We start from the raw sequence: 21,040 nt of genomic DNA, 5'->3' as shown, positions 1-21,040 counted from the left end.
TAACAACTCTGTGAAGTAGGTACTATTATTCTCATCTTGCAGTGAGGAAACCAAGGCAAGAAGAGGTTCAGGAACTTGCCCAAGGTCACATAGCTAGTAGGTGGCAGAAGTGGGATTTGTACTAGGGTGGTCTGGCTCTTGAATAGGTAATCTTAACAACCATGCCAAGTGGCACCCAGTGGGACCACAGAAGAAGGGCAAATAGAGGAGCTGTTTCTATCTAACTGGGAACCACCGAGCAGAGCAGAGCAGAGCAGAGCAGCCTCCTTGGAGAAAGTGGTCCTCATCCAGTCCCAGCACAACCTCCATGGAGAAAGTGGTCCTCATCCAGTCCCAGCACAACCCAGCAAAGCCAGACCATACAGAGGTCTTTGATGAGGTAGAGAAAAGGACTCCCCAAGCCCTTTTTCCCCGTGGAGGAAACTTCACCACCTCCAAAGATAAGGTAATTATTCACAGACTACCCAATGAAGGAGGATTTTCTGCAGCCAAGCCAGAACCCAGAGAATGAGAAATGGCCCAGCGTTCGTGTGGTGGAAAGGACACAGAGGGGAAGATCTGGGTGGTCTCCTGGCTGCAGAACCTTGGCAAACCTACTTCCTCTCTCAGCTTGTCCACTCAGCTTACAGCTGTGGGAGCCTGGGCAAGGTAGTTAACCTCTCTGAATCTCAGTCCTCCGCTGTAGAGTGGGGATGAGATTGGTTTATGCTATGAGAAGTTCATGTGTTCATAGGGGATGATGTGAAGATTTAAAGAGTGCATCCATGTAAACTGTTTAGGACAGAGCCTGGCATGTGGTCAGTGCTAAATAAATACTAGTTGTTATTACCATTTTTATTACTGGTGGATGCTTTCAGCACAAACATTCTACCAGTCCTGTTCTCCAGGAGAGGAATTGCATCGATATCTGGACTCTGTTATACAGACTTACGAACTTGACATCCAGCTCTGCCAGCTCCTTCCTACAAGGTGAGCCTTCTAATGTGGATTTTTTCCAAGGAGAGAGCATTCAGCAGAGAAGCCAGGGATGAGTTCCCACTGCCCTCCCAGGGAAGCTGATGGTGAGAGATTCATTTATCTTCATTGAAGAAAGGCCAGTGGGACTTTCCAGGGAGTCTGGCTTGCCTCGTGATTTCAGAAAAGAGCTATTTTAGTCCCTCCAAGGGTATTGGGTGACGTCAACCCGTCGGGCAGGCCTCTGGAGGTCCTGCTTTAATGCAGGACAGATAAGACCAGCCTGCAAAGAGCAGGAAAATGCCTGGGCCCTCTTCCTGAATGCAGACCAGCCTTTGGGAGTTTATTCCTTTGGGAGTTCTTTCTTCCCAGATACAAAGGGAGTCAGGCCCTGGGCCACGAGCTCTGTCCCAGGGGCGGCTGGATCTCAAGGACACCCAGCTCCAAAGTGCCTCACTTTCTCAGCTGCGTCTTCAGGTAAAGCCACCCGCTCCCACAATCTGGAGGTGAAATTGACAACATCTAAGGCCATCCTCCACCCAGGGCTACATTTACTATTTGCTAAGCTCTTTCCAAGGAGCAAGAACATGACGTGTTTCTCATCATTTAATTCTTCTACGTCCCTGTGGGCTCTTGTTAACCCCATTTAACAGAGGAAAAGACTCACCTTGAGAAAGTTGAAGTCAGTTAAGATCCAACAGGCAGGAGAGGGTCTCTGCCATGACTGGAACCCAGGACAATCTGGGTGCAAAATTTGGCTACTTAGCCATCACTCTGCTGAAGACTTAGGGATCTTTCCAGCCATGATACACGGACTAATTCAAAATCAGTGATGCAAGGGAACAGGGCTCTTTGCTTTTTAAATTGGGCCATTGAGCATCCCAGTTACTCGTTCATTTGCTCACTCATTCATTGATCGTCATTTAAGGACTTGGGCCCGGTGATTTCAATCTCCCAGTCTCCTTCAGCTGTCTTCTAGTTGAGTGGTCCTTTTGGGGGCCTGACCTACTTTTTTCCTCATAGTTCTAAATCAGGCAATTAACGTGTGGTCGCTGAGCACCTGTTAAGTGCCCAGCACAGTGCTGGGCCCCAAGGAAAAGGAAGGGTCAGGTCTTGGTGTGGCAGAGACTGAGCGTGCTCTTGGCTGGGGAAGGGAGACCCGGGTTCACGTAAACTGACTCATACTGTGAGGGGTCCAGTGACAAGAGATCCCAGCAAAGGACATGGCCAAGGGCCTGGTGTTTATCAGGGGACAGTGTCTGTGGGAGGTCAGCAGAGGGACTTGGGTGTCAGGGAGACAGATCTGGGTTTGAATCACTACTCACTGGCTGGGTGACCTTTGACACCAGGTCATCTGCTCTCTCAGCCTCAGTTTTCCTGTCTGCAAAATAGGGCTACCCTTATAGTAAAATGCTGGAACCTTAACAGGAGGATTCAGTAAGGCGTGCTTGGGGAGTGCTCAGCATGGGGCCTGGCACTTAGCAGGGACTTAATCAAGTGGTTTTTCAGGTAACCACCACCTTTGTGGGCTATAGCAGCGATACCCAATTCCGGTTCACCAGGAGAATCGAATTCCCTGGGCAGGGGACTATTTTTAAAAGGGCCCCATCTAAGTGTCCAGCTCTGCGGCTGGGGTGGGGATAGGCAAGGTAGAAGCTGAATGTCTTCCACTCACCAGGGGGCTGTAAGCAGGCTTGGGGCAAGGAAGGCTGGGATCTAGTCTGGTTCTGTGACTTCTATGGGCTTTTGCTCTAGGCCGCTGGCTCCAGGTCTATACAGAGAACTCTGAACAAACCTCAGTGGTCTTCCTAGAAGTTCTCTGCTGCCCTCTAGTGGACGCGGGATGCTCACACCTTCTTGCACGTAATTCCTGCTGTATCTGGAGCCCTTACCTGGTACCACATGCTGTGCTAAGTGCCTGTGAGGACGTGGGTCCCTCCAGTGTGTACACTGGGGAGCCCTTTCACAAATGCCCCTCATTCAGTGCTTATTTTAGCCCCGTCACGTGAGTTATTATACCCTTATTCGGAGGTCCAGACAAGGAGGACGAGGCCAGGGAGGGAAAGGACTGCCCCCCCACCCCAATCTGGCAAATCACGAAGACTGGGATTCGAGTCTGTGGGTGGCCTGGCTCTTTGGGACAGGGGTGGGGAGCGAGTCACAAAGCCTAGACATAGCAGGGCAGTGAGAACAACCCCAGCACTGGCACGGAGTCCTGGGTGCTGCCACCTCCAGCTTCGCCACGAAGGGACAGACTCTGAGTCCAAGGGAAATGGGTGAGGTCACGCACTGGGGCAAGCTCGTCCGGACACCTCCTTGTGGGGAGGGAAGGCGTCCACCGCTAGCAGAGGAAGGCCCCAACCTTGCCCACGTCCACCCAATGTCCTTGGCGTCCCTGCTGGTCCAGTCACCAGGCCCCAGTGCCTGGGACCCTTTTCTTCCTCCTCGAAAACCTCCTAGGGAGCTGCTTTCCTGGGCTTCTCACTTGCACTGCCTCCAAACTGGTCTCTTCGGGTTATAAATCTGAAAACACTTCTGAAAACCCACCAGCACTCCCCAGATACTCCGGATAACAAGTAGGTCCCACGGTGCCGTCCTCCCAGCCAGGCCTTGGCCACCTCCCCAGCCTCGCTCTCCCCACGTGCCTCTATCTCCCAAGCTCCAGACCTAGGGTTTTGCTTGCTCGTTTGTTTTTGCATTCCAAATGCATTTCTCTCTCCAGCTTCCTCCTCTAAGCCTTTGCAGTTGCTGTTCCCTCTGTCTGAAACACCCTCCCCGCCTGCCCCCTCCCCACCGCTGCCCCTGCCCCACCTGTGTGCTTTTGTCTGGCTAACTCCTGCTCTTCGGGTCGGATTCCCTCCTCTGGCCTCTGCTTCCTCCATCAGGGCAGGGACCATCCTGCACTGTCACTTTTTCTCTCCCCCTGTCCCACCCCTCCCCGCCCCTGCCCCCAGCTGGGAGGTTACTCTGGGGAGTCTGTCATGCTCTCCACCCTATCCCCAGCACCAATCATGGAATGAATGAGTGGATGAATGAATGAATGGTGGGAGAAAGCTTGGGGGCTGGAGTCTGCCCATCTGGCTCTGTAGCTCGGCTCCAAGCTGAGTGACCTTGAACAAATCCCATTCCCTCTCTGAGCCCCAGAGTGTTCATCTGAAACAGACTTTTATTCCCCCCTGCACCAGGCACCTCTGAGGCTCTGAGGCCTCCCCTTGAAGTGGTTCTGGAACCTGGCCAATTCTGGTGGACTTTTGGACCCCTGAGTCCCCTAGGAGGACAGGAGCCCCAGATCCTGTGTCCTTCCACCTGGATGGCCAGCGGGGGAGAGGGGTCAGCACTCCCCATCACTGCCAATCTTGCATCTTTGTGGCCCAGGGTTAATTTTTAAAAAGAGACTCAAAGTCCAGGTGGGCTTTGGCAGAGTTTGCCTTGTTTGCTCTGGTTAATAATCTCGGGAAAGCAAACATCCCCGGAGGCAGGAAAAGAGATCAACAACCTGGGCTCGTCCTCCAGGCCTCTGACCTCCCCCAGGAGAGGCTGTGTGGCCAAATGAGCAGTCCTGTCCAAAAGAGGCCCGAATTCTTCTACACCCCCGTGTGCCTCAGGCTTCCCGTGGGGCCAATGGGGTTGACACCCCTAATTATTAAGGACCCTCTGTGAAGATCAGATGAGCCATCATGGTACCCTGTAGGCAACCTTAAGAGGTTGGCTCTGTTCCTATTAATGATTCACTGTTATTTTTTCATTCTTATACCAGCTCTGGTTTCTCTAACGACAGACACCCCTAGACCGTCACACAGATGAGGCAGTGGTCTGTTTACAGAGCACTTTCACACATATCGCCTCACTGGACCTCTTGGCAGACAGATCAGGGACTGTTACCTTCCATTTACTGGTGGGGAAAGTGGGCTTCACAAATGGAAAGCCATCCCCAAAGTCATGCAGAACAAGTCAAGGCTTCTGGCTCTCAGCTTTCTATACTGTTAATTCAGACTGCCTTCTTACTACCACCACTAACCGTGTCATAAAATATTGAGAAACTTTGTGAACAAGATGGAAGATCATTGTCTCAGAAATCTAAGCCAAGATGGTTGCTATGATTAAACTTGTAACATGGCTTTGAGCTTCCTGACAGCCAAAGCAAAAAGGAAATGTCATCAGTAGCCAAGCTGTCAGGGGTAAGCAAAGGAAACATATTCACTTATGAATAGAGACACACTTGTTCCTGATACTGAAGAAAGGCGACTGTATTGGATAGCTTTTGCAGAGGGATATGACATACCAGTTGTTGGGGCCACTGACTGTGTTGGGGGAATTGCCAGATTCTTGCATTAGCAGGGGTCTTGCTTTTGAAGCCATCTGTCTGAAGGGGTCATTCCCAGCTGTAGCTGGGAGGCTACTGTGAGTATGGTATATGTTTCATGCCGAAGGCAGGGGGGAAGTAAGGATAGCAGTTGTGACCACTGGAGAAGAGATCTTCATAAAAGGGCCTACAGTGTCACTGGCAAGGGTTTTGATCTTTGGAAGCCAACAGACCTGGATTTTTAAAAAAAATTCCCATTTAAATATTTTAACGTAATGAACACTGCATAGTTTCCTATGCATAGCTGCCATTAGGAACCACCACGAACTGGTTGATTTAAAACAACAGAAATTTATTCTCTGACAGTTCTGGAGGTTACAAGTTCAACAGCAAGTCACCAGGAGGGCCGTCATCTTCCTGAAGGTTCTAGGAAAAATCCTTCCTTGTTCTCCCCAGCGTCAGCTGGCAGCCCTTGACATGCAGCTGCCTCGTCCCAATCTCTGCCTCAGTCTTCATGTAGCCGTCTTCTCTCTGGGTTTGAACCTCCCTCTCCCTGTCTTCTGAAGACATCAGTCATTGGATTTAGGGCCCACACTCATCTCATATAACCTCACCTGAACTAATTACATATGCAAATAAGGTCACATTCTGAGGTCCCAGGTGCACATGAATTTGGGGGGGACACTATCCAACCTGCTACAGACACATTCAGCTCTTACCATGTGCCAACTGCTGTCCTAGTGCTTTACAAGCTCTAATTCCTTCAATCCTTGCGACGATGCTCTGAGCCAAGAACCATTGTTATCCCCATTGACTGATGAGGACACGGAGGCACTGAAAGGTCAAGTCACTCCCCGCAGGCCACACAGCCCGTGAGTGGCACAGAAAGCAGACTGGCTCCTGGGTCTGTGCTCTTAGCCACCACCAAGTGCTGCCTCTCCCAGCGGCTCTCTTTCCCAGCGGAGACACTCTGGGTAAGTCACTCAAATGTCCTGTCTGTAATAGCACCTACTTGAGGCGGTTGTTGTGGGGACGAGTTCCATTCCGTGGCAGGTACACAGCCAGCACATAGTAGGTGCTTAGTGAACGGAATCTGATGACATAACCACCGTCATTATTATTCTACTATTATTTGCTCCCACCATGGGAAGCCGCCAGTCAAAGGAAGTCTGGGGACAGGTCACCTGAACTCTAGTCTTGGTTCAGGCAGACCTCCCTATAGTCTCCAGTAAGTCACTTCCTCTTCCCGGGCCCCAGTTTTCCCATATGAGATATGGGCCAATTAGGCGCGTCCTCCTGCTCACAGGTGGAATGATCCAGTGGGAAGGGCCGGGGGCTGCCCATCTCCCCCATGCGGTGACAGGTGAGGTGTTTTTGGGGAAGCCTTTGGAGGGGCTGAACTCAGCCCCCGGCTGCACCTGGACCAGGCTGCATTTGGCCGGCAGCTCCTCTGAAACAGCTACCCTGGCCCCTTGGGACTCCTGACCCAGGGCACCACAAGGGATCGATCAGCCCTGGCCTTGGGGCCCTGATTGGTCCCAGCTGAGCAGGGCAAAATGCAAGGTCACCTACAGCTGCAGGCCCCTTCCCCAGCCTCAGTTCACGGCTGCCTCGAGCAAGGAGGTAGTGGCTTTTCTTTCCCCAGACCGAGCCCGTGAGTGTCACCCAGGGAGCCCAGAGCCATGCGGAGTCTCGGGGCCCTGCTGCTGCTGCTGACCGCCTGCCTGGCGGTGAGGGCCAGCCCTGTGCCGACACAGCCCAACGACATCCAAGTGCAGGAGAACTTCGACCTTTCCCGGGTAAGGCTGGCCTCTCCGGTGCTGACGGCAGGGTGTCCGAGCGGCTGGGCCTCGCTGTGGGGAGGGGAGCAAGGCCCACCTGCCCTGGGGTCTCCCTCTCCCCATCTGGAACTGCAGGGGTGGGGACCTTCCTGCTGCTCTGACTGTCAGGGATTCATTGAAGCTGCAACTCTATGCATCTGACAGCGTCAAAGGTCCTCACGTTTGAACCTGTCCTCTCAGGCTCCAAGGGGGATCCGTGCTTTGATTAGAACTCACCCCAGAGAAGGCTCTGTGCTGACTCCTGCCCCTGCAGCCCCCACACAGCGCCGACCTAGCCTTCTGTGACTCCTCTGCACCCCCACCCCGCAGCCTTCATCCGTTAATGACTTAGCTTCCTCGCAGCACCTCTGTTAGCCCGTCCTGGGCCCTCTGTCCTCACAGGCCTAGGGGTTGTGGGGGGCACGTGGGGTTGTGGGTAGACGAGCAGCGGGACAGAAGTCAGGCTGGTGGGATTAGGAGGCCTGGGCAGGCCTGGGCAGGATGCCTCTCCCTGGGTGACCTTGAACAGGGCCTCCCCCCACAACCGCCAGGGTTCAGCCAGGCCTGGGTAGCTGTGGTGTCCTATGGATTTTGTTTATGTTCAGAGTTAAGGAAGGGCTGTGGGGGGAGGGGCATGGGGAGCGGGGCCTGTGGAGGTCTGGGTGGTAAGGGGTCTGCAGGGACATGAGGGCTATTTTCAGCTCTGATGAGCGGTCAGGAAAAGAGGTGGCAGGCTAGCCACGGGTCAGACTCCGCTTAGGGAAAGGAGATACCTTCTAACAAGGGGGTGTGGGCTGCCTGCAAGCTGGTAAGCACGCTGTCCTCGGAGGAGTAAAAGACAGGACTCCGCTCTTGGGAAGCAGTGGTTGATGCTGACGACCTTAGGGCACTGGGATTTGGACCCTATCCAGGAGCGCAGCATGGATCCCCCATCTTAGCAGAGTCAAGTCCTCGGCTGGCAGGGGAGCCAGCCCACCTGCAAGTCTCCTTCCTAAGCTGGTCAAGTGCCTGAAGTTCCACCACTGGGGCTCCATGTTCCCTGGAAGCTGTGTGGCATCCAATTAGCTATGAGATTTTATCACTTAGGAGGACAAGTCACTGAGAGGAGGGAGGGGGACAGATGTCCTCCAAATCTTCCCTGAGGTCCAGATCCTCAGAGCGTGTGGCTGCCTCCTAGATCTACGGGAAGTGGTTCCTCGTGGCCGTGGGCTCCACCTGCCCGTGGCTGAAGAGGTTCAAGGACAAGATGACCGTGAGCACGCTGGTGCTGGGGGAGGGAGCGACCAAGAGGGAGATCAGCACGACCAACATTCATTGGCGGTGAGCAGGGGGTAGGGGGAGGGAGAGCAGGGCCCACCCCCACCCCCACCCTGGCTTCGGTCACCACCCTGTCCTGGAAAGTTACAGGTCTCTACTTCCAGCCAGGGCTCGCCTCTGTGCTCCAGACTCCTCTGCCACTGTCCACCAGAGCACCCCTTTCTAATGAACCGATCTGCACCTCAAGGGCTGCACCCCGAGCACTGCCTGTTTTCCAACCTGCTTTTGCTCTTCAGGTGTCCCTTAGCTCAGTGAAGGCACTTCCACCCCCAACCTGGAAAGCTGGGTGGGAGGGGGATGTCCTGGTCCCCTCTTTCCACTGCTGCAGCCATTCGCACCATCATCAGGCCCTATCTGTGCTCTTTCTAAACCCCTCCCACCTGTTCACGTCTCCCCTCTTCACTGCCGCCATCCTGGACCAAGCCACCTTCCTTCTTTCCTGGTTGTTGACATTGACCTGTCTCATTTTTGCCCACCTCTAATCTCCAACCCTCCATCCAACCCATTATTCACTCAGCAACCAGAAAAAAACTTTCAAAAACACAAATCTGTTTAAACCTCTCCATAGTTTTCTATTGCCCTTGGAAATAAAATTCAACTCCTTCAACATGGCTTTCCAGTGCTGTCCCCAACTCCCAAACACTCACCATTCCCCACCCCACGCTCTCCCTTATACTCTGTGACCCACCCAAATGGACCTTCTTTCAGTTCCTGGAACCCTCCATCCTCTGCACCTTTATATCGGATATTTTTTCTACCAAGAAAATCTCTCCCTACTTCCCTGCACTAATTCCTATGGATCCTTCCAGTCTCAGGTTCTGTGTCACTTCCTCCAGGAAGTCCTCCCTGACCCCACCTTAGGTTCAGGTTACATGCCTTCCTTTATGCTCTCAGAGCACCTCATGCTTCCCCTCTACGTGGCACTTATCACATTGGTGGCATCTGCCCCTGGCCTACCCACCCACCCCACTCGACTGTAAGCTCCATGAGGGGACCGGGTCTGTCCTCTGTATCCCCAACATGTGGCACAGTGCCTGACATATAGATGCTGCTCAGTAAATATGAATAAGAAATAATAATCATCAGAACAATAATAGCTAATAAGTGCATAGTGCTTACTGTAAGCTCTCTACATATAGTATCTCCTTTGATCCTAACAACCACCATGTGAGGTAGAAACTGTCACTACACCCATTTCTCAGATGAGGAAAATGGGGGCAAGAGAGATACAAAGCGATAAATGATTTAATGGGTTAACTTATTCTGACTTCCCGATGCAGCAGTACAACTTGAGATTTGGTTAAGGAAGCTGATGCTAGTGTTGGCTTTGCCAGGAGGATGGTATGGAGTAGTCCCTTTCTCCTGCCACTCTGTTCCCTCATATGTGAAATGCATGTCTCCCAGGGCTGGTGTGAGAATTAAACCAGATCTTTGGAAATGTTACTTTCAAAATTACAAAAAAAAAAAAAAAAAAAAGATATTTGGAAGGGCCCTGCAGGAGAGTGTGGTGTCAGGACCACGGTCTCTGCCAGAAGTTACCTTTCTTCCGTGCATTTCCAGGAAAGGTGTCTGTGAGAAGTTCTCTGGGACTTATGAGAAAACCAGCACTGATGGAAAGTTCCTCTATCACAAATCCAGTAAGTCGAGTCAAAGGAGACAGCCACAGTTCTCTTTTTTGCTTAAAAAATACCTGGTATCTCAAGCTCTCTTCCCTTCTGCCTCAGCTCTCTCTGCCCCTATAACCTTTCCTTCCCTTTTTCTGAGATGCCATCCAGCCTTCCTCCAAATTCCCTCTCTTCCTCTGCCTTCTCTCTTTCTCCCCTTCCCCCACTCCCACTCATGTGCTCATCCAAGATTCGAGCCATGGTGCTAAATGGATAACATCAAGATTTTATCAGTCTTTGTGTTTGGCATCTGCAATCAGCTGGTACAAGTTTGCTCAGCGTCTACCATGGACAGTGCATATGGTGCTAAGTGACAGGGACTTGGACATGAATTTATTCATTAATCTGGCAAATGTTTATTGAATTTGCTCTGTGCTTCAAATAATTGTGTCAGGGGTTGAATATTTGGGTAGATGGATGGTTGGATAAAGAAATGAGGGAGAGAATTAAAAAATGGTAAATGAATACATGTATGATGGCAGATGAGTGAGTGAATTAATCATTTAATAGATAAATTGATGGATTAATGGGTGGAGGAAAAAGAAGGAAGGAAAGAAGGAAGGAAGAGAGGAAAAATGGATGAATTTATGGATTGATACATGGAGAGGATGGATGGATGGAATAATGGTGGATGAATTAATGATGAACTTATGGAGGAGATGGATGGCTAGAGAGATAGAGTAAAGCTGGATGAATAGAAAAACAAATATATGGAAGGAATGGGTGGACAGAAGGGTGAATGAATAGATGATGTGCGGGTGAACGGGTGAAGGATCTCAGGCTAGAAGATCTCCTTATCTTCCCGCATCTTCCATGAAGAATGGAACATGACCATGGAGTCCTACGTGGTCCACACCAACTATGATGAGTACGCCATTTTTCTGACCAAGAAATTCAGCCGCCACCATGGACCCACCATTACTGCCAAGCTCTATGGTAAAGGCCTGGAAATGGATAAGCTCACTGGTGTTGGGTGTAGGGGGTGGGAGGAGACCTGAAATTTAGGGCAATGGAGTGGTAAAGAGCAGGGATTTTTTGCTTTTACCTTCTTAAAAAAATCCAGTTATGGAAAAGGTAGAAACATTTGCTCTCCCTGAAGAAGTAGATCTCAGTCTCCCAGTTGAGACGGAATCTTCCTATTTGGATCTGGAAAATTCCAGAGCTTCCAGGCCCTCAAAAGAACCAGTGGGAAGAGCACTGGGTGGGGAGTTGGGAGAACTGGATGGGGAGCCTGGGAGAGACACCTCTTCCTCTGCTGGAGCCGATCTTTCCAAAAGTGTACTGAAGAGATTGAATTGGGCTGACAGTTTTCAAACTTTCCCAAAATGAAAATCCCTGGGCAGAATAACCTCAGGCCCTGCTGGCCCAGGCACCTGTGAGTCTAGGCGTCTTCCCTGCTTCCCACTTGCAGGGCGGGAGCCAGAGCTTCGGGAGAGTCTGCTGGAGGAGTTCAGAGAGGTTGCCCTGGGTGTGGACATCCCTGAGGACTCCATCTTCACATTGCCCAATAGGGGTAAGTGGCACCCCCACCCCTCACATTTCTGCCCCCCTCATCCTTCATGGCCCCCAGAGAACATCCTCCCAGGCCCTAGGTCTTTACTGTAACCCTCTGCGATAAGCTGGGCAATAGTCCCCTTCCTCTCTTTGTAGAAAAGGCATCTCGGGCCCCTGGATTTGCTCCATGTCACACAGTGTGTACCTGGCAGGGCTGAGACTAGAACCAATTCAGTGTTCACTTTGCTGCCACCTAAGTGTGGTTATATCCAGAACCCATGGCTACCTCTTAGGAGGCAATAGAGGGTTGGAGTTAGGAGCCTGGGCCCCAGAGTTAGAGCACTGAGTTTCAGATTGAGCAGTGTGGCTTCTGGCTGGTCATCCTTCAGGAGCCTCATTTTCTCATCTGCGAAAACAGCATAATAATGCCTCTCTTTGAAGCTGCTGTGAGGAGTCAGTGAGATACAGCTGTTAAACACAATAGCGCTGCCCATGCATCTAGTAAGTGCTCAATAGATGTTAGCTGTAAAATCAGGTTGGGAGGTGGAGACAATGCAGATGGTGTTGACGGTGCGGCCACGAGTCTGTTGCGTTTCCAGTGAGTGACCTTCAGCAAGCCACGTGGGTGGAGCCGCCCATGAAGTGGGCTGATGTACAAGACAGGTCCCAGCACGGCGCCTGCCTGGCACATGGTCATTCACTGTACGGAAGAAACAAAGCCTGGCTGGGTCTAGGATGTCTGTGTCTATTCCCTCTCTCTCCTGTCCTCTGACCTAGGTGAGTGTGTCCCTGGGGAACAGGAACCAGAGCCCACTCCACTCTCGGTGAGTACCTCTGTCCCCCATCCCGTCCCCACCCTGCCCACTTGCTTAGGCTCTGCTGTGGTGGTGGGTGGGGTTGTTGAGAGGAGGCAGTGATGGGCGTGGGTTTTGGAGTCAGACCCACCTGGGCTCAATCTTGGTGCCGCCATTGGGCTAGTTGCTGCCCCATCTGGACCTCACTTTCCTCATCTGTGAAATGGGGCAATTACCCTTACCATCCAGGTGCTAGAATCCAATGACATGTAGAAAGGTCTTAGCATAGTGCCTAAGAGCAGTGCCATACTCGATAATGAGATAATGATACTGAATAAATGAAAATAAAGTCAATTGATGTCCCTAAAAAACACAAACCTGAGAGCAAGCAGCTTCTCAGACCAATGCCTCGCCTCTGCTGCCTTTTGATTTTGGAGGCTTCCTTCCTCATCTCTCTTATTTTCCTGCCTTTTGCCACATTGATTAAATCTTCATTCTATCTTTAATTACTTGGAAATGATACATATCCTAATTTAGTCTACTGTTGTGTGTGTATATATGTGTATGCATATATGTAAATATATATGCAGATAATATTTATTTTAGAAACATATTCTTGAATATTTGAAAAGATACAAGAAAGCAAAAAAAAAAAGAGACAGTAATGTCCTTATTCCTATATAGAATTAATATTGTTAACATATTATCTGTTTGCTTCCATGTTTTTAAGAAAAATTATCGTGATTTTATAAAACTAATATGTGCTCATTATAAAGGATTAAAGTAATGCAATATAAAAAAAATGAAAGTTTTAAAAAATTCCACCACCCCAAAACTACCAGCATTCACATTATTCCAGGAATCTTGACCTGCATACACCTGGTGAGGGACAGATGGAAGGAAGGTTGGATATTTAGAGGCTCAGATTTAGATAAGCTGTTATTAAGTGGGATTATACTCCAGTTGCTATTTATAAATTTTAAAAGGTATTCATTGCAATTTTACTTGAATTAAAACAAAACACCTGAAGTTTGAAAAGTTTAAAAAAACCTTCAGATAAATATTTCTTCTCCACAAGAGGCTTATTCTTAAAGAAAACTAAGACACTCAAGGTTATGAACTAATATTTAAGAGGCTGGCATCACTATGTGCACTCTTAGAAGCTATCTGTTGTCTCCAAGATTTGAAAGACGGCCAGTAACACCCTCCAGCTTTGTTCCATCTCCTCTTCCCTTTTTCTTTTACATTGTCCAGACTGATACTCTTCCCATTCTGCTCTGTCGCCGCAATTCCCAGAAAATTAGTAATAGTTCTATATTTTAATGGATTCTCCATTCACTCTCAGTGACTATAACACAGCTTCGCCAATCCTGTTGTTTACGTTTGTTAATCTCTTAGTGCCATTTCTTTACCAAGTGCTGTTTTTGAGGAGGGTCCATGGGTGTTCTAATTCCAGAATTCTTCCCTGTTTGAGAATGTCTACCCGTTCCCTTCATCCTTGAATGATATTTCGCTTGGGTGTCATATTCTTAGGTCATGCTTTCTTTCCCTCTGAAGAAGCCCCCTGGTTCTCCCGCACTGCTGATCACTGTGGGGAAGCCAGAGGCCAGCCTGATATTTCTTCTCCTTGTAAGCAATTTGTTTCTTCTGCCCAGATGCCTGGACAAGTTTTATCCGTGATAAGAAGTCAACTTCTTAACAAGGACATGTCTTGGGGTTAAGCGTCTGTATCAGAATTTCCTGGAATACGCTGTGTTCTTTCCATCCACAGAGGACGTGTCTTCTGTATTTCAGGAAACTCTCTCGCAGGATATGGAATTTGTCTTCCATTCTCTCTGTTGGGTCTTGCTATGTGGGGAACACCTGTTCTCTCGTCCTGAGGCATCTTTGTCCTCCACGTGTACTGGTTCCTCCCGCATCACTTCATCTGCATCCCCTGGGATTATCATGAGTCTCTCTTCCACCACAACCCTTCCTTCAAGAGCTTGAGGCCAACGAGGAATTTCCTTCTGCTTCTTGAGTTATGTTTTCTTCTAAGCTGGGGCCACAGGTTGGTTTCCCTAGATCAACGCTCGTGGAAAGAAGGGACGAAGGGAGGCCTGCGCAGAGGGAGGAGCTGAACTGCAGGGCGGTCACGACAATGCCTCGGACAACCCTGTAGGGAGCTCTGGAACCAGGATGACGCTGAAGAGTTGTTCCACCACAGGGCCAAGGGGCAGAGCTTTAATACCCAACGTTGATTGGTCTGGGAAGGGAGCCTGCCTTGAAGAGAGGGCTCCCTCAGCTGAGGTTGTCTCCAACAGGGGCTGACAGCTGGGGGCTGTCTGACAGCAGGACTTCAGTCACTGGGCCTTCAGGCCTTGGGACTAGGCAGTTCGTGACAGGGTCTACCATGCTGGACTCGTTCTCCAGTTCTGCCTACTTATTCATTCACTTCTGAATATATGGATAGTTTCCGTACCATTTCTTTTTGTCTGACTCCCGCTTGGTCAGCTTTAGCCAGGCTTTCTGATTATTCTGATGTGGTGGGATAGGGGTTTCATTTATCCCTTGGCCCTCTTCCCACAAATTTGAGCTTAATCCCTTCCACCCAAATTTAGCGTAAGTTCTGAGTACTTTGTGTTCCATCCACTTTTCTGAAGTTCAGGGTTGGTTGGAATATCCCCTTTGCTTTCTCTTTGGCAGGACCGGTAAATATCCTATGTGGGTTCATTCCACCTGGTCGGGGCTGGCAATGAGGTACCTCTGCCCTGTGGTGACACCGCCTGGAGCGTTAGACTGTAGCCCCAGAATCTTCACGTAGAGAGAGTCAGCCTCTGGTCTATTTTCTTGTCTTTTTCACTCCCCCAGAAGTCACTTTCACTATTCTTCCATCAGAAGAGGGAAAAGACAGGGTTCCACTCAATCTTCTTCTCTTAGGATTTGGGAACATTAGAGAGAGTTATTAAAAATATGATGACTTGCCGGGGCTGGGAGTTGGAGGGCAGGGTTAGGAGCTGAACCCTGGTGACCTTCCTGTTCAGCTCCCGATTATTAGATCGAGAGTTTTAGTTTTTGCTTTAAAGTATGCCCCTCTCCTTGTTTGAGTGACGGTGATGCATGCCTGGGGGCTGGCATTTCCAAATCATTTTTTGCTAATGGTTAGTATTAGGGCAATTTTGAAGGAAATTTCAATCTGTCATCTTTATCCAGATCTTAGCCGAGTCCCTGCTTCTTCATCCACATCCACATCCTTCAGAAACAATAACTGATGCCTTCCCTTGCAAAAGAGAGAAATGTGGCACACGTCCATTTCTACATTCCAGGCCTCCTACATCCCTGTTCTTGTGGGTCTAATCTGAGATTGATGTTCATATTGTCCACCTTTTATTTTGAGAATTGCTTTTACATTAAGAATTTACATTCAGTTGCATGATCATTTTAACAATCATTTAACTGCAACTGTTTTTTGGCTTTCTAGTCAACCATCATTTCTTTGCTCTTACATGATCCATTTTCTTGTGTTTAGATTCCACTCTCAATTGTTGGGAATAGTTCTACAAGTACTTTTTTTCTGGAAAGATACATGGTGGAAAGCGACTGGATGCTTGCATGTCTGAGAATGTCTTTCTGCATTTGTATCACATGATCAGCAGCTTGGCTGAGTGAGGAATCCGTGGGTTACCTATTCCCAACCTTCAGATATTGCTCTGCAGCTCCTGTCATTAAATAGTGTCATTTACTCTGAGGGCCACTATTAGGCTCTTAAACTTTGTCTCGAGGAAGGGTCTAGGTGGGGCTCTTCATTAATATTCCCTCATTCCCTTTGAGCCCTTATAATTGGACAACTCAAGTCTTTCTTCAACTCGGAAAAGTTTTCCACTATTATTTCTATATTGACTGCCTCTCCTTCTAGAATTCCTATTCTGTGAACTTATTTCTTATAATCTCTAAACTGCAGCTTATTATCTCTACTGTGTGGTTAAATTCTACAAAATCTTTTCCATCTCCAGTAACTTTCTACTATTATTCAGTTACATAACCGTGGGCTCCTGTTACAGTGATGCAATGTCATCTTGAATTTCATTGATGGTTTTTTCCTCCTGTTTCTTACCAACATGTGTTGAGTGGAGGTATTTCTCCAGCTTAATCTGATTCTTCTGAGCAGCTGCACTATTTAAGTCATTCCATGATTTTTCTCCTTTCTGTTGTCCTCACCAAGGAAGACCTATGTGCAACCAGCTTGAGATGGGTTCTGGCACACACAGTGACAATCCCTGATCACAGCTTTTAGTTGTACCTTGAAAGGAGAAGGGGAAAATTGCAGGTTACTACAGTTTTACCTTTGCAGATTCCAGGTCTCACCTGTGGGCAGGAAGACTGCCTGATGGCCAGCAGTTTCCCTGCTCAGCCTTCTCTAATTGTCCTGGGACCCTGCCTCAGTGGGCTCTACTCCCAGAGATCCTTTTGACAGCTTTGGCAGCCTGCCCTGCTCTGCAGTCCTCTCCACTACAGCTGGGAGTGTTAGGGTCAGTCTCAAGTATATGCAAACCAGTCACACCCATACTCCATACATTTGGAAATGCCTTCCAGTGTCTAGGATGGAATGCTGCCCTTCCATGGTTCCCAGCTCTGGAATAGATTTCTTTTCCATTATTATATTCCTTTGGGCATTTCAATGGGAAGTTGGATATGAAGGTATTGTTATATGTCAAGGTTCTGATTTTTCATTTCAGACTAGAAATCTATCCTGTGATGCCTATTCTGGAATCCAGGTTGATGCTTTTGGGAAAACAGGCCATTAACCAGTCTAGTAGCTGTGTTTCTGTCTTCACCTTGATCTCCAAAGCAAATGGTTTGTTTATCTCTTCCAGAGGTATAGGTGAGCAACAGTGGTTAGGTCCCTGTAACAGCTTCTTCTTTTTCTTCCCGCAGAGAGCCCGGCGGGCTGTGCTGCCCCAAGAAGAGGAAGGATCGGGGGCTGGACTATCAGTAACTGATTTCAGCAAGAAGGAAGGTAACGATCCTTTTACCTCCTTTGGCCACACTCCCAGAGAGGAAGGGCCATGGTTGGCTCACCCTGGCTGCCCTCATCACCCTGAAGTCTCTTTCTTATTTTTCAGCTAGAATCAAGGACTGAGCCTTAAAAAGGCAAATCCAGTACTCTGCCCTGTGCCAGGGGTTGTAGGGGAAGTGAGGAGTGTAAGGCATTGTTCGTGAGCTTAGGAATGCCCAGCTCCATGATGAGAAGCAAGTTCTTGGCCTGTTTATATCACTGTGTAGCCACCCAGACTTGGTTTTCTCATCTGTATAATGGGATAACAGCCTGCTGAGCAGACCTTAAGGAGTCTCGTGGGGGCACCTGGGGAAGGACATGAGGATGCTTTGTATGGCTGATGAAGCGATCACTCTCCAACTCTCTCGGCAAACACAGAACCCTGACCCTGCTCTGCCCCAGACCCTGTGCTCGGCACTGGGGTCACAGAGACAAACTGTCCATGTCTTTTTGGAACTTCTCTTCTAGTAGAGGAGGCAGTCACAGTCAAGGAAGAAAGTGATGGACCCCAAAGGAAGGGTCAGCTAAAGGGAATGGAGGAGCTCAGAGGATGGAAGGGTGAGGGGATCAAGGAGGACTTCCTGGATGAAGGGAATTCATGCTATGTTCAGGTATCTCGGTAGGGTTTTATGGAGGAAGGCATTCTAGGGGCAGGAATGATGAGCCAAAGGCACAGGGACGGGACCTCAGGCAGAGGTCAGGCTGGCTGGCACAGGTGTGGGTGAATGTATCATCAACTACTATCCTTACGGAACCTTTGGGCAGCCAAGACCAACACAGGGGATGTTGGGTCTGTGGGTGGCTGGTAACTCCCACCCATTCTATTCATGTTATGGAATAGAACAAGCATTGATTTCTGGAGTCCAACAAACACAGTTTTCAATCTCAGCTCTATGTGACCTTGGGCAAGTCACTTTTACTTCTCTGAGAATCCATTTCCTTATCTTTAAAATGAGTTGATAACACTTCCTCTTAATGCAGAGATGAAAATGAAATGAAATCATACATGTTAAAGTATCCAGCTGGGTGACAGGTCCACAGTCAGCACTCAGTACGCTGCTGTTCTGCCCCTCCGCAGATTCCTGCCAGCTGGGCTTCTCACAAGGTCCTTGCCTGGGGATGATCAAGAGGTATTTCTATAACGGCTCATCCATGGCCTGTGAGACCTTCCACTATGGCGGCTGCATGGGTAACGGCAACAACTTCATCTCGGAGAAGGAGTGCCTGCAGACCTGCCGAACTGTGGGTGAGTGCATGCCCTGCCTTCGTGCACACTGCACCCCATGACCCTGTCCTCCCAGCCAACCACCTCCCCGTTGAACAGGCAGCAGAGAGAGGATGCTCCAGTGGTGGAATTCCAGGGCAAGTTTCTTGAAGTCATACAAATTGGACGCTTGTATATGGGTGACCCTAGGCAGGGATTTCTTCTTGTGGGTCCATTTCTCAGTCTACAAAAAGGGGACTAGGTGTTCTAGATGGGCAGAGTCCCTGGCTCAGGCCCTTTGCTGGGTGTCTCAGGTCAGTGGTCATAAGGATTTCGAATGCTCTGTGCCTCCCTCCTACTCCGCAGAGGCCTGCAATCTCCCCATAGTCCCCGGCCCCTGCCGAAGCACCATCCGGCTCTGGGCATTTGATGCTGTCCAGGGGAAGTGCGTCCCTTTCTTCTATGGGGGCTGCAAGGGCAACGGCAACCAGTTCTACTCGGAGAAGGAGTGCAAGGAGTACTGTGGAGTCCCTGGTGAAGGTAGGAGGCCCTGCGGGATGCCAGGCTGGGCCCAGGGGCTCTTGGGGTCCAGGTAGGAGAGCCCTAGTAGGGGGTGGGGGTCTGGAAAGCTGAGTTCTGAACTCTGTACCAGGTAACCAACCCATCTACTCTCTGGGCCTCAGTTTCCCACCTGTAAAATGGGGCCAAGCCCCAGGCCTTACCCTGGCTGGGATGGGGCACCTGGGGAGGTGCTGGCCAGGTGCAGGCAGAGGGAATGCAGGACAGGCTGAGTTGAGTAGACCTGGGCTCCATTCCCGGCACTGCCACATTCGGGCTGGCCACGCTGTGTGAGTGCCAATTTGAGGCTCAGTTTTCTCTTTTGTAAAATGAGAGAGTACCGACTTCCCAGACTAAGCGGTCATAGCACAGTGCACACTCATCTAGCAGCAGCGGTCACTAATAATGGTGGTGATGCTATAATGATTCCAGTAATAGCATTCCAGGAAACAGCAGCCATCTAAGATTTCTGTGCCTTATCTCCCCACTGGGAAACTGGCACCTAAAGTAAATCAGGAGGCAAAAAAAAAAAAAAAAAAAAAAATCAGATCATTTTATGGAATGCACTTTGGAGATATCAAGTCATTTAGCAAGCAGAAGTTTCTGGCCCCAGTTGAGGCCCAAACTCAGCTCAAGCTGCCTTCCCTCCTCCCTGTCCCCTGACCGTCCTCACCCATAGAACCTTGGGCACCACCACACCTACTCCCTGGGCCTCTCTGTGTCCACAGGGGATGAGGAGCTGCTGCGCATCTCCAACTGACCGGCCAGAGGTCCACAGGCCAGCAGGGAGGGCGTGGGCCAGTGTCTGCCCCAGTGCCCCACGGCAGGTTCCAATAAAAACCAAATTGTAGACTCCTGAATTCCATGTCCTGACTGTTCATTGTCATCATAATGTACAATGAGATGGGGGAGGGGTGGGGGGACAAGCTGGGGTGGGAGCGCGAATAGCCCCAGCTTTCCCCAGAAGTGAAAAATGTATGTGTTGGAAATGTAATAGAACTGTCTGCCGTACATGAAATTGGCTATGCAAATTACAGAACATAAATCACAGTTCTGTATAAAATGGGATTGTTTTGTTTTGTTTTAATAAAGCTAGAAAAGAAAAGAGAAAAAATATCTGGGCACGGGGGTCATGAGCAACCCAGGGAGCAGAAGAAATCGCTGTGCCCTCACGTGTGCCCACAAGTGCCCGAGGTAATTCCCCTGTCCTTGACTGCACAGAACCCCCCTTCAGTGTTTTACTTGGTTCACAGCCACATCCCCAGCGGTAGCTGCCAGGGGCTGAAAAATCTCGGGCTGTTTCTCCATGCAGCCCAAGATCCCATCTCCTGGGCTCCTCCCTCTGGCCCTTTGCCCCAGAAGGAGAATGTTTACTGACCTTTGCATTGTGTTCGGGACAACCAGCTGGCCTTGGCCCCAAGCTGGAAGCGCTTGATCTGGCCTGGCTTCTCTCTTGAGGAAGAGAGCAGGTAGGCTGTCCAGGGCAGCTGAGGGACCAACTTGGCCCTGATGGATACTCTGCTGCTGAGTGAAAACCCCAGCTGTGTGTTCTGAAGTGGGACGCTGACCTGGCGGCAGGAACCCAGGCAGGGTCAGCGCCTCTTCTCCACTGGGGTTGGGTGACCAGTGTGCTGAGGGATGGCGGCACACTCAGTCAAGGGTCCCTTTCCTGCCATTAGCCCGTTTGCTTAAGAGACCCTCAGGAGGGAAGGAAGGCAAGGGCTGCCCATTTCCTGTTGAAGGGATGAACAAGGATTTGGGAGAGGCAAAGATTTGGGCATAGCGAGCTTTGCAGCCTCCTAGGTCAGACCACATAAATCTTCCCCCCTTTTTCTCCCCCAAAGTCCTGAGCATGGGGCTACCATGTTCCAAAAGAGAGGACTGTCCTGAGAGACAG

General features: G+C 49.8%; 1 protein-coding gene across 1 annotated transcript; it reads left to right on the top strand.

The window, feature by feature from the left end:
• The first annotated feature begins 4,645 nt into the window (after positions 1-4,645).
• AMBP (alpha-1-microglobulin/bikunin precursor) lies at positions 4,646-20,003 on the top strand. Its single transcript, XM_010997390.3, has 10 exons — positions 4,646-7,056; positions 8,255-8,397; positions 9,955-10,031; positions 10,878-10,994; positions 11,470-11,571; positions 12,330-12,376; positions 17,261-17,342; positions 18,460-18,627; positions 18,952-19,125; positions 19,872-20,003. The coding sequence occupies exons 1-10, from the start codon at positions 6,940-6,942 to the stop codon at positions 19,901-19,903; spliced, it is 1,059 nt and encodes a 352-aa protein (XP_010995692.1). The 5' UTR covers positions 4,646-6,939; the 3' UTR covers positions 19,904-20,003.
• The last annotated feature ends 1,037 nt before the right edge of the window (positions 20,004-21,040 follow it).

Source organism: Camelus dromedarius, chromosome 10, assembly GCF_036321535.1.
Source record: "Camelus dromedarius isolate mCamDro1 chromosome 10, mCamDro1.pat, whole genome shotgun sequence".
Taxonomy (NCBI): Eukaryota; Metazoa; Chordata; class Mammalia; order Artiodactyla; family Camelidae; genus Camelus; species Camelus dromedarius.
The sequence above is the reverse complement of the archived record's forward strand: the minus strand, read 5'-3'. Positions and strand labels throughout refer to the sequence as shown.

Excerpts from the sequence above, each read along its gene's own strand:
- AMBP (XM_010997390.3), top strand. The coding sequence starts at position 6,940 with ATGCGGAGTCTCGGGGCCCTGCTGCTGCTGCTGACCGCCTGCCTGGCG. Across the intron at positions 8,398-9,954 it reads ACGACCAACATTCATTGGCG|GAAAGGTGTCTGTGAGAAGT; the intron begins GTGAGCAGGGGG and ends GTGCATTTCCAG. Across the intron at positions 10,032-10,877 it reads GTTCCTCTATCACAAATCCA|AATGGAACATGACCATGGAG; the intron begins GTAAGTCGAGTC and ends TCTTCCATGAAG.